Source organism: Mus musculus, chromosome 1, assembly GCF_000001635.26.
Source record: "Mus musculus strain C57BL/6J chromosome 1, GRCm38.p6 C57BL/6J".
In the NCBI taxonomy this organism is placed as follows: domain Eukaryota; kingdom Metazoa; phylum Chordata; class Mammalia; order Rodentia; family Muridae; genus Mus; species Mus musculus.
In genome coordinates, this window is record NC_000067.6 from 5,123,982 (window position 1) to 5,137,001 (window position 13,020).

Sequence of the window (13,020 nt, forward strand, 5' to 3'; positions counted from 1 at the left end):
ATTCATTTTTGTCACCACTCCTGTTGATTTTAATTGTTACATTCCTTGTACCATTCTGTCTTCTAATCTTGGTTCTGGTTCTCATTTCTCATTGTTTTCCTGTCCCTCATCTTCCCAAGTTTCCATGCCTTCCAGAGGGAGGTTTATAATTTAGCTATGAGTTAGCTGAGTGCTATGTGAGTGCTATAGGCAGGTATAAAAGAAATTGAAGACTTAGTATAGAGATTTACTCTTTTAATGTACTCTCATTTTGTGTTTTATTGTTGTGTAAAATGTTTTCTCTGTTCTTTTTCAGTATAATGGGCGTTTTGAGTAACAAGTGTGGTTTTCAACTTCAATACCAAATGATTTTTTCAATATGGCTCCTGGCATTCAGTCCTCAAATGTGTGAGCACCTTCGTCGCTATAATATCATTCCTGTTCTATCAGACATCCTTCAAGAATCTGTCAAAGAGAAAGTAACAAGAATCATTCTTGCAGCATTCCGGGTAAGTGCTCAGTGAAGGAGATTGTTATTGTTGCTGGTGTGTGTGTGTGTGTGTAGAGTTTTTTTGCTGTAAACTATTTTTGAAAGGTGGGAAGTGTTGTAAGTGAATGGAATGTGTGAATTGTGAATACTTGTAGAGAAGTGTACTTTGGTTATATTCAGATGGAGAAAGTACCCTGCTACAGTGCCTGCTACAGGACTACTGGAGTTTATCACTCAGGGTCCATATTTTAGTTTGCAGTTGTTTCAGATTCTGGGTCTCCTGGCTAGCAGTATGTTGAGTCAACAGCAGAGACTTCCAGTTATTATAAACAGTACAGTTAAGTTGTTAGGATATTAGAATTTTCAGTTATAAAAATGAACAAAAGATGATGAAGCCTGAGGGCAAGAAAGGAGATTTGTTATATCATGTAAGGTTTCTCAAAGCCATTATGTTCTGCTAATCAGTTGTTTGATTAGTCATGTTGTTGGTTGCCTTAGGATTCAGATGGGTTTCTGGGAGATTTCTACCCAAGTGATATTGCTGAACATGTATCATGTGCTGCTTATTACTTGGTGGTGGCAGGTAGTCTCGGGGATTTTATTTGTTAACTAGTTAACCAGAGCCCTATTATAATGTTATTGTCAACATGTGAGAATTTTGGTATTTGGGTTAGTCTTCGCCTTGCAAATGGCAATGTTAGATAGATGTGGCATTTCCAGTAGGCATCCAGTTTGCAAATGCAGGTGGTTTGCTTCAGAATCTTTGCTTTAGACCATTTGTTTTTGTGTTTGGATGAAGTAAACAGCAAGAAGTCAAAAACAAACTGGGATAGCTTTTGAAATGTAAATGAAGAAAATACCTAATAAAAAAATAAAAAAAATTTAAGAAGTATTACTATCAGATTTGTCAAATAATAGTCACTAATATTTTTTAGGCATTTATGGTCATGTAGGGATAAATACATAAATAAGTGTATGATTTCGACTTAAACATAAAGATGGCATATTATGGGGCTATGCAGGTTAGTTTTTTTTAAATTTTATTTATTTTTTTATTAGATATTTTCTTCATTTACTTTTCAAATGCTATCCCAAAAGTCTCCTATGCCCTTCCCTCGACCTGTTCTCCTACCCACTCACTCCCACTTATTGGCCCGCTATGCAGGTTTTATTAATTAAAAAATATTAATTATGTGTATACGTGAGAGGGGTTGTACATGTGTAGGTTGCCAGAAGTGTACATTGGATCCCCTGGGGCTAGAATTACAGGCTGTCCGCTGTCCAGTGTTAGTGCTTGGAACTGAACCTGGGCCTGTCTTCTAGAAAAGCAGCAAATGCTCTTAACCTCTGAGTTACACCTGCAGCCTCTATGACTTTATTCTTTTTTTTTCCTAGTCTTTTTTTTTTTTTTTTTGGATATTTTTTTTAATTTACATTTCAAATGTTGTCCCCTTTCTCAGATTCTTCCCCCACCCAGTCCCCCCTCCTCCTGCTTCTATGAGGGTATTCCCTCCCCCACCCAACCACTCCTGCCTCCCGGCACTTGAATTTCCCTACACTGGGGTATCAAGTCCTCACAGGACCAAGGGCCTCTCCTCCCATTGATTCCCAACAAGGCCATACTCTACTACATATGCGGCTGGAGTCATTGGTCCCTCTATGTGTACTCCTTGGTTGGTGATTTAGTTTCTGGGAGCTCTAGGGGTCTGGCATAGCCTTTCAGGCGACAGCTGTATCAGGCTCCTGTCAGCATGCACTTCTTGGCATTCACAATAGTGTCTGGGTTTGGTGACTGTATATGGGATAGATTCCCAGGTGGGGCAGTCTTTGGATGGCCTTTCCTTCAGTCTCTGCTCCACACTTTGTCTCCGAATTTGCTCCCATGAGTGTTTTGTTCCCCTTTCTAAGGGAATCACCAGTCTTTGGTCTTTTTGCTTCTTGAGCTTCATGTGGTCTGTGAATTGTATCTTGGGTATTCTGAGCTTTTGGGCTAATATCCACTTATCAGTGAATGCCATGTGTGTTCTTTCGTGTTTGGGTTACCTCACTCAGGATGATATTTTCTAGTTTTATCCATTTGCCTAAGAGTTTCATGAAATCATTGTTTTTAATAGCTGAGTAGCACTCCATTGTGTAAATGTACCTCATTTTCTGTATCCATTCCTCTGTTGAGGGGCATCTGGGTTCTTTCCAGCTTCTGGCTATTGTAAATAAGGCTGCTATGTACATAGTGGAGCATGTGTCCTTGTTATATGTTGGAGAATGACACATCAAAACGACCATTCACCATGATCAATTAGGCTTCATCCCAGGGATACAGGGATGGTTCAATATATGGAAATCCATCAATGTAATCCACTACATAAACAAACTCAAAGGAAAAAAACCACATGATCATCTCATTAGATGCTGAAAAAGCATTTGACAAAATTCAACATCCCTTCATGTTAAAAATCTAGGAAAGATCAGGAAGTCAAGGCCCACACCTAAACATAATAAAAGCAATATACAGGAAATCAGTAGCCTGCATCAAACTAAATGGAGAGAAACTGGAAGCAATCCCATTAAAATAAGGGACTAGGCAAGGCTGTCCACTCTCTCCCTATTTATTCAAAATGGTATTCGAAGTGTCTAGGCCTAGTGTCCCTCTTTATAGTGGAGTAGTCCTCAGGATAGGTAGAGTTTGCAAAGAAAGTCTAGTATTTCTAATTGGAGAGGGGTGCAAGGGAGAGATGGGTGGGGTTAGTGGAGGTAAATGTACGCTTGTCTCCCTGCATAGAGACAGGGGTGACAAGGGCACTAGCATGGATGAACAAGGTTAATAAGTAAATCAAGGTTGGTTTCCCTACCTTAAGGGAGGATTCAGAAGGGGTGCAGGAAGACAGCCAGTGGACACATGGTCTTCAGGTAGTTGGTGAGGATACAGAAAGAAAAGAGGCTGGATATCTGTTAATATTCACTGTCTGTGTGTCTGTCTGTCTATCTTATATTATCTATTCATAGCATTTGTCAGTCTTAACAATTTAAAACTTGGTTTAGGAATTCCTTTCTTAGAAGTCTGGAGTTAATAATAGCTACACTTTATTTTAGAATTTATTCTGTATCAGGTACTGACCTAATCACTTTAACATATTTATGAACTCCGTTGTAAGTAAATTGATTTGCCAAAGTATCCTGGAAACACAGAGCAGGGATTCAACTCAGTATGATTCATACACTTAACTGCTAAACCAAGCATAATATTTTTTTTTATTTTATTTTGAGTCATTTTCATGTGTCAGCCTTCCCCAACCTCCATTACTTACTTAAAAAAATAGTTTGATATAAATATATAAAGCCTTCTTAAGTAGTTTACCATCTCTTTCTCTCATTTATTTTGTCTTTTGGTTTCTTTAACATGAATGGACAACTTTTGCTTATCATGCTCACTAGCTGTGTTAAATCCAGTGCCTTTCCAAGCTGTCTAAGGAAAATTGAGGTCATGTGGGGAGGGTCTTTCACTGTAGTATTTACTGTTGGAGAGGTGGGCAATGAAACCTAATGGTGACCTGCTGAAGATCTGTAATGCTCTCTTGACCAATTGAGGGTGCAAAAAGTTACATCCTTTTAAATATAAGAATTGTCCTATTATCCTTAAGTCCTTTCTTCTTAATGACTTTCTTTGAGTTGCTTTGTGTTAGACACTTTGATAATTGTTGGAGAATACAGATGAAATATAGTTTGCCATTGAAGGTCTTAATAGTTATATAGTCTGAAGACAGATGATGTAAATAAATATTGGTGGCATACAGTGTTAAGTAGTGTGCAAGAGTGAAAGTTACAGAAAAAAATGGAGGGTTTGAAGACCTTTGAAGGATGAATAATTGTTGAGAAGTTCAAAACTTAGGAGCGATTGCTTAATATTAAGTGAAGAAAGAACTTCTTGCAGTTGTTGGTGATTTGTTCTTATAGAAGGACTTATCCTTTGTTAAGATTTCTATTACCGTGTAAACACAATGTCCAAAAGCAATGTAGGGACAAAAGGTTTATTTTGGCTTACAACTGTCAGGTTACACTCTATCACTAAAGGAAGTCAGGGCCTCAGCCAACATAGGAACCTGGAAGCAGGAACTGAAGCAGGGGGCATGGAAGAGTGCTGCTAACTGGCATGCTCAACTTGTTTATTTTAGGGTGCAAGTTGAGATAGGGTCTCTCTGTAGCCCTGGCTGGTCTGGAACTCACAGAAATCGACTTTCCTCTGCCTCTCAGGTGCTGAGGTTAAAGGTGTGTGTTGCCTTGCTAGTTTTAGCTTGCTTTTTATACTATTCAGGACTACTTGCCCAGAGGCCCTTCCATAGCAATCATTAATCAAGAAAATGGCCTACAGACTTGCCTCCAGGCTAGTCTCATGGGGGCATTTTCTCAGTTAAGATTTTCTTTTCCCAGAAATGTCTATTTTTGAGTTAAGTTGACAAAACAGCTGGCACAGTTTATGCCAGTACCAGCCACTTAAACAAAATATGTCATGATTGTCTTAAGAGGCAAAGAGCCTAGCTGATTACAACCACAGCCAGGGCTGTTGGAAGCAGTTTTGCACTGTACTCACCAGCCCAGATGAACCATTTTCTGTCTTGGCTAGAGTGGGTACAATTCTGATGGAAGGACTACTGTGATTGATGCTAGGAAGCAAGGTTGTGATTGGACCAAACAAGTGACAGTCCAAGTAAGTGACTGTGTCTAGTGCAAAGAAAATTGCACCAATCTTTGTGGTTGGTGATTGGTTAGAGCACTCCTTCTCGAACTAAATAAGCAAACTGTTTGGGCCTCCAACTCCTGTGGTAATTCTGTTGTATTGTAGCCCAGGTTCATTAAAGGCTATTCTACCTGAATGATTTTTTTTTTTTTCTTGCCCACTTTAAGTAGTTTGGGTTAAATTGGTAATACCAAGAAAGAAACCATATAAATAACACAGCATTGGCAGCATCTGTGAGGATAGATGGCAAGAACTGAAAAATGTTTATTAGGAGTCAAAGAAGAGAACCTGAAGACCATGGTCACTGAAGAAATTCCTAGGAGTTGTCAAAGCCTTAAGGGCCAAGATAGACCAGACTGAGAGATGTAAGACTGGCCATAGTTGAGGTGCAAGAGCCCTAAGACCCAACCAAGGTCCCCATGGCAAGGGAATGCAGATGGTGGTAAAGAGCTCAGGCAAAAGCAGTACCAGTGTTGGCTTTGAAGGGTAAAGGCTGCCTCTGGAGGTGTGACTCACCCAGGAAGCCTTCATGTTTGTGTATGCTTATAATGCTATTAACATTCCAAAGAGGTGTCTTTTGGAATCATCCTAGCTGCTGTGGGTACATACATGCAAGTATATATGTAGTGCGCTTATGAGTAACTCTATGTCAGGACAGATGCTAAGGCCTGGAATGGTAATCACTCCAGCACATTCTTTTTGCTTAGGATTTTGGCTATTGTGGTTCCATATGAGGTTTGGTTTTTTTTTTTTGTGTTTTTTTTTTTTTTTTTTTTTGTTTGTTTGTTTTTTTTTTTATTTTGGTTTTTCAAGACAGGGTTTCTCTGTGTAGCTCTGGCTGTCCTGGAACTCACTCTGTAGACCAGGCTGGCCTCGAACTCAGAAATCCGCCTGCCTCTGCCTCCCAAGTGCTGGGATTAAAGGTGTGGTGTGCCACCACGCCCGGCTCCCATATGAGTTTTAGGATAGGTTTTTTTCCCCTATTTTTATGAAGAATGAGATGGAAATTTTGATTGGGATTGCATTACATCTGTAAATAGCTTTTGGAGAATGGCTATTTTCACAGTATTTTAAGTATTCATCAGGGACAATGGCTTGAAGTTTTCCTTTTTGTTGTTGTTGTTGTTGTTGTGTCTTTACATGGTTTGGTTATTAGAGTGATGATGCTTTGTAGGAGATTGGGCATGCTCCTTGTGTTTTTAGTATTTTGAATAATTTAAGAAGGATTTATTGTAGATCTTCCTTGAATGTCTGATAGAAGTTTGCTGTGAATTTATTTAACTTTGGACTTTTTTTAAGCTAGAAGATTTTATTTTTATTTCAGTCTCTTCATATATTATGGGTCTATTTAAATATACTTGTTCTTAGTTTAATTTTATCCATTTATTTTAGATTTATGCCACTGACTTGGGATTTTTCTCCGTCATCTATGTCTATAATTCAGAGGTTTGCTTTTTTTTTTTCTGGTGTCTCACATTCCCTATCTGTTCTTTTCCGTGTTTTTAGATGTTTCTTTTAATATTTCTTATTTATTTGCTCTAAAGCCCTTTTTTTCTTTTAGTCCTGATTCTCTCTGTCTTCTGTTTGATTCATTTTAATTACGAGGCATTCCTTTGAATTTTCTGGTTGGACAGTTGGGTTTTTCAGCTCCATCTTCATTTAAGCTTTAGCTTCAATGGTTTTATGTCCTGATTGGATTCAGTTCTCAAGTCTTTGATTAGTCTTTTCCAAATCTCAAATTTCCGTTTGTGTTTTCTTGGGCATCACTCAGGTGTTTATTCTCAAGTCCTTTCTCCTTGATTTCATTGAATTCATTTAAACTCTGAATTCTTTGAGGAGGTTTATAATCTTTTAATTCCGTGTCCTGGAGTTTACCTAGGTATTGATCATTGATAAACATTGATTTCTACAGGACTGGTAGGCTTTGGAGAGAAGATATTTGGTTGCTCTTTCATATTTCTTATTTCTTTGAATATTCTGAAATATTTCATGTTTCATACTTTTAGAATTGACTTGAGGCATGTGGACCTCTTTTGTTAGTTCTGAGTTTCTTATAGACGGAGCAGGTTGTGGCCAGAAGAGTGGATATTCTGATGGGTTGTGTCTGGAGGGTAGAAATGAACTGGGTGAAATGAAGTCAGGTGATAGAAGGTACTGGTCTGATGTACAGGATGTACTCCTTGTTTGACAGTTCACGTGTGGAGAGGTAGATCTTGCTGGATAGGAATGTTGGCTGTGATATGAAGAGTTCTATGGCTTGGGGAGTAGGCAGAAAGGATCCTTGCTGAAGCCTAGAACTCCTTTGTTGTGCAGGTGAGGGAGCTGGGCTTGAGTGAGACTGAGATGCCTGGATTCTGAGTTGAGTGGTATAAATGGATACAGGAGGGTGTGTCCTGCAGGAAGCCTCCAGGTTGGCTGCGGCATAGGCTTGGGACATCAGACTAGCCTGGCACACAGGTTGTTGGACTTAGGTATCTAGCTTATTGAGGGAAAGACATGTATGTGGAGGTAAGGGGACTCACTAGGGTAAACCTGGAAGGGGACATGGGAACCTGGGGAGACAGTGACTGAGCTGACTTCTTCAAGGAGATTGCATCTCCTAATAATTCTACCATGTCACAAAAATACTATAGGCTGGCAGCTAAACTATGTAATAGTAAACTTTGGAGGACATTTCAGATTTAAACAGAGGTATTTCATATTCAGAGGTAGGTTTCTGATTGTATGATTATAGATAGTCACCTTTTATTTATTTATTTATTTATTTACTTATTACGTATTTTCCTCAATGACATTTCCAATGCTATCCCAAAAGTCCCCCATACCCTCCCCCCCACTTCCCTACCCACCCATTCTCATTTTTTTGGCCCTGGCGTTCCCCTGTACTGGTGCATATAAAGTTTGTGTGTCTGATGGGCCTCTCTTTCCAGTGATGGCCGACTAGGCCATCTTTTGATACATATGCAGCTAGAGTCAAGAGCTCCGGGGTACTGGTTAGTTCATAATGTTGTTGTACCTACAGGGTTGCAGATCTCTTTAGCTCCTTGGATATGTTCTCTAGCTCCTCCATTGGAGGCCCTGTGATCCATCCAATAGCTGACTGTGAGCATCCACTTATGTGTTTGCTAGGCCCCTGCATAGTCTCACAAGAGACAGCTATATCTGGGTCCTTTCAGCAAAATCTTGCTAGTGTATGCAATGGTGTCAGCGTTTGGAAGCTGATTATGGGGTGGATCCCTAGATAAGGCAGTCAGTCTCTAGATGGTCCATCCTTTTGTCGCAGCTCCAAACTTTGTCTCTGTAACTCCTTCCATGGGTGTTTTGTTCTCAATTCTAAGAAGGGGCACAGTGTCCATACTTTGGTCTTCATTCTTCTAGAGTTTCATGCATTTGACAAATTGTATCTTATATCTTGGGTATACTAAGTTTTGGGCTAGTATCCACTTATCAGTGAGTACATATTGTGTGAGTTCCTTTGTGATTGGGTTACCTTGCTCAGGATGATGCCCTCCAGGTCCATCCATTTGCCTAGGAATTTCATAAATTCATTCTTTTTAATAGCTGAATAGTACTCCATTGTGTAAATGTACCACATTTTCTGTATCCATTCCTCTGTTGAGGGGCATCTGGGTTCTTTCCAGCTTCTGGCTATTATAAATAAGGCTGCTATGAACATAGTGGAGCATGTGTCCTTCATACCGGTTGGGACATCTTCTGGATATATGCCCAGAAGAGGTATTGCTGGATCCTCCGGTAGTACTATGTCCAATTTTCTAAGGAACCGCTAGATTGATTTCCAGAGTGGAGTACTGGTTAAATGGGAAACTCAAAGAAAGGTGTAAAGAAGTATGGATGTTTGCAAATATCATGTACTTTCTTCATGTCTCTTTGTCTAACTCAGAATTTCTTAGAAAAATCAACGGAAAGAGAAACTCGCCAAGAGTATGCTCTGGCTATGATTCAATGCAAAGTACTGAAACAGTTGGAGAATTTGGAGCAGCAGAAGTATGATGATGAAGATATCAGTGAAGACATCAAATTTCTTTTGGAAAAACTTGGTGAGAGTGTCCAGGACCTTAGGTGTGTTATCATCTTCATCATTGTCACATAATTACTTGTGATAGCTCATTCTGTAGCCCTGGCTGCCCAGGAACTCCCTGTGTAGACTTGGAACTCAGAGATCTGCCACCTCTGCTGGGCTAAAGATGTGTACCACCTGTCCTGGCATTAACATGCTTTTTAAAATTGCCATATACTAAATCTCTTGAGATTTGTTTGACCTTGAACTCCTGGACAGAAGTGATTCTGCCTCAGTCTCTTTAGTGGTTGGACACTATTGGTGTGTGTGGTTGGTTATATAACTTTTAAAGAAACTTTGAATTGATTACAAAGTATGAAAATCATATTTTCCTACAAATTCTGTTTTCTGCTGAAACATTCTACATTGTTAACTGTAGCTTAGAGCATTTGGCTATTCTTACTTGGAGAGATTCCTATCATTCTTTATAGAATACTAGTTGAGTGATATGTATATTTTATCATATCATATGTATATCTGTTTTCATTATTAGGCTTAGGATATGATTATTTAAAAATGCTAGTTTACTTAAACTCACTTGTCTGCATTAAGTAACTATTCAAACAGGATATTCTTGTCAATGTACCCTCTCTATCCTGGTTAAACTGAATTGTCTGTCAACATTAATGGTTCCATCTTTTAAAATTTTACTTGAAAGTAAGTCCAAGCATGTCTTGATACAGTCTGTTTAGTGGCTCTATTAGCTATTTTTCTCATTCTGCTACTCACACTGAATGTCAGTAGTGTTAATCCCAGCAAATGAGAGTAAAGATCATTACCCAAAATCTTTGGCCAAATTAAGCAAGCTTTATTTTCTGTCAGACATGGCTAACTTCCTAAAGCAGGGTTTGAAAAAAAAAAATAGCATTTAACATAGGAAAAGTAGGCTTTATATAGTCTAAAAAACTACAAGGCTAGGGAATTTTCAGGGGTTGGGAGATTTCCAGAGGGATTTTGGTTACACCAGAGCTTGGCTGAACATTGCAGAATGATTTGGCAGAACATCTTAGCATCTGGGTACATTCAAGGTATGAATCAAACTCCAGAGGGTGGGGGTCATGTCAGATTCCAGCAACAGGCTAAAGCACAGTCAACTTGAATTTTGCTGTACAAAGAAATGAACTTACCTAATCTTATAACAAAAATGGTCCATCCTTAAGTTGGAGTCAGGCTGGTCAATCAATTCCTGTAATAAAATTTCCTGACAAAGGATAAAAGTTTGTTTATTTTAACTCAGTTCCAGAGTGTGTGCCTTCTTTTCTGGTGTAGAGGTTATGGTGGCTGGAGCTTGTGACAGCTGATCATATTGTATCTGCAGTCAGGAAATAGGAAAGGATGAATGGTTGTGCTTCTGTCACTTTCTCCTCCTTATGCAGTCCAGGACCCAGCATAGGGATGAGTGCCATTTAAAAATGCACACATCTTTGTGCCTTGTCTTCATTGCTTTCTTGTTGCTGTGATAAAGTAATAAAATACCCTGACAAAAGCAATTTAAGGAAGAAAGTATTTATTTATGTTAGCTTACAGTTGTCAAGGGATAAGAAAGTCAATGATGAGAACGACTTGGGAAGGCAGCAACAGGCGTCTGGTGGGTCACATTACATCTGCATTCAGAAAGCAGACAGTGAACAGGAAATTTGAATCTGAAAAGCCTCTAGGTACATCTTCAGTAACCTACTTCTTCCAAGACTCCACCTTGTAAAGATCCCACAGTCATCTCAGACCGCACCCCTACCTAGGGACCAAGTGTTAAAGATGAGACTAAATGGGCCGTTTAACATTCACACCAGAAACTTCAAATCAAGTTGACAAATCCACCCACAGTAAATAAACCACACTTAAAAACAACCAAGTTACATACAAGTTTAGTTACTGAGTTTTGAATTACAATGTATTGAGTTTGTTAACATATAGAATTTTTGTTTTAATTTTGAAAGATTATTTCCACAAGTCATGTTTATATTAATAGTCATACTTAGTATTATATGAATACATGTGTGATACTGTTTTGTGATATAATAAGATATCTGCTTTTTACATATATTTACAATAATATATCTACTGACTTGGCAAATTACACTGCTATGACTCTCAGGGTAGAAATTGTCTATTTTCTAAAATATACGAATACATATTCATATATTAATTGGGAATAAAGATTTTGGTAGCAAGTAAAGATTTTAATATTCACACCAAACATTCAACTTTGGCAATGTTGGACCTTAGTTTCTATGATTTGTTGGTGATTAAACTGTTGAAGTTTATATAGTAGTGGTTAATATTTAGAGGGCAGTGAGTCATTGTAGTTGTTATTCTTGTTATTTTTTGAAACAGGGTCTTAACTATGTAGCCTTGTCTGACCTAGAAATGGGTACATAGATCAAGTTGGCCTTGAACTAACAGGTCTGCCTGCCTCTGCTTCTTGAGTGCTGGGATTCTAAGTGTGTATAAAGACCAGACTCAGTCTTTGTAACTAAGTCATATTTTAATTTGCTTAATTTTGTAGTAGCCCTTAGATTCTTATAACTGGAATTTTAAAATAATTTTATAGCTCATTTGATGAATACAGTTCAGAACTTAAATCTGGAAGATTGGAATGGAGCCCTGTACACAAGTCTGAGAAATTTTGGAGAGAAAATGCCGTGAGGTTGAATGAGAAGAACTATGAACTCTTGAAGTAAGTTAGGATCCCATGTTCTGCTCTATAATTATACAGATCTTCATTAACATTTAGCTTTGTTATTAGGTGCTCTGTCATTTTCATTTATGTTTACTTGCTAAGTAATGTGTTGAATACTTTTTATGCTTTTGATCAGTTAGGTGTTAATCTTTTCCAAGAGAAGTACCTGTCAATTTGATAAACTTTTTTTTTAATGAGAATGTGATATTCTGAGCATGATTTTTTGTCATGTATTCATTGAGACTATTTTACCTTTTGTTTCATGCCATTTTACTATTTAACTGTGATCTTGATAAACACAAGCTATTGATTTTAAGAGTCAATCTCCTAATATTTCTGTATATGGCTAGTGCTTTTCTTTGTCTTGGTTAAGATTTTGCCTACCAAGGGCAAAGAGATATCCTTGTATTTTTTTGTTTTGATCTTTTTTTCTGTGGTACTGGGATTAACCCTAGGACCTAGACCATTGCCAGGTAAGTTTTCTACTCACTAGGCTATATTCCATCTTTTTTAAAAAAAAGTTTTTCTCTTTCCTTTCTTCTTTTTTTCCTTTTCCCCTTTTCCTCAGTGTCCCCTTTTTTCCTGTAGCCTAGGCCTGACCTGGAACTCATGACAGTTCTCCTGACTCAGCCTCCCACATGCTGGAATTACAAGTGTGTGTTACGGATCTCTGCCTGCTTGTTCTTCTCTTCCTTTCTCTTTTGGAAGATCCTTACTAAATAGTATTTCCAAGGTTGGCTATGGCAATGAATAATTAATTAATTAATTATGTAACAGTTTCTACATTGAAACAACCTATTAATTGATATTTACACAATGAAGGTACCTTTTTTTTGTTTTGTTTGTTTGTTTGTTTTTGTTGTTTGTTTTTCAAGGCAGGGTTTCTCTGTATAGCCTTGGCTGTCCTGGAACTCTCTTTGTAGACCAGGCTGGCCTCAAACTCAGAAATCCACCTGCCTCTGCCTCTTGAGTGCTGGGACTAAAGGTGTGCGCCACCACGCCCGGCGAAGGTACCTTTTTATGCTATTTTATTCATAGCTTTGTTGTTTGACCTTATATTT

At 38.3% G+C, this 13,020-nt stretch overlaps 1 protein-coding gene across 13 annotated transcripts in view; it reads left to right on the forward strand.

Annotated features, from left to right (window-relative positions):
* Positions 1 to 13,020, forward strand: part of Atp6v1h (ATPase, H+ transporting, lysosomal V1 subunit H) — an 80,236-nt gene that overhangs the window by 41,004 nt on the left and 26,212 nt on the right. For all 13 annotated transcript variants that reach the window (XM_030255224.1, XM_030255279.1, XM_006495433.3 and 10 more), the window contains 3 exons: positions 296 to 488; positions 9,103 to 9,281; positions 11,831 to 11,956. In XM_030255224.1, coding sequence (XP_030111084.1) covers positions 296 to 488; positions 9,103 to 9,281; positions 11,831 to 11,956 — 498 coding nt within the window. The remainder of the gene's footprint in view (positions 1 to 295; positions 489 to 9,102; positions 9,282 to 11,830; positions 11,957 to 13,020) is intronic.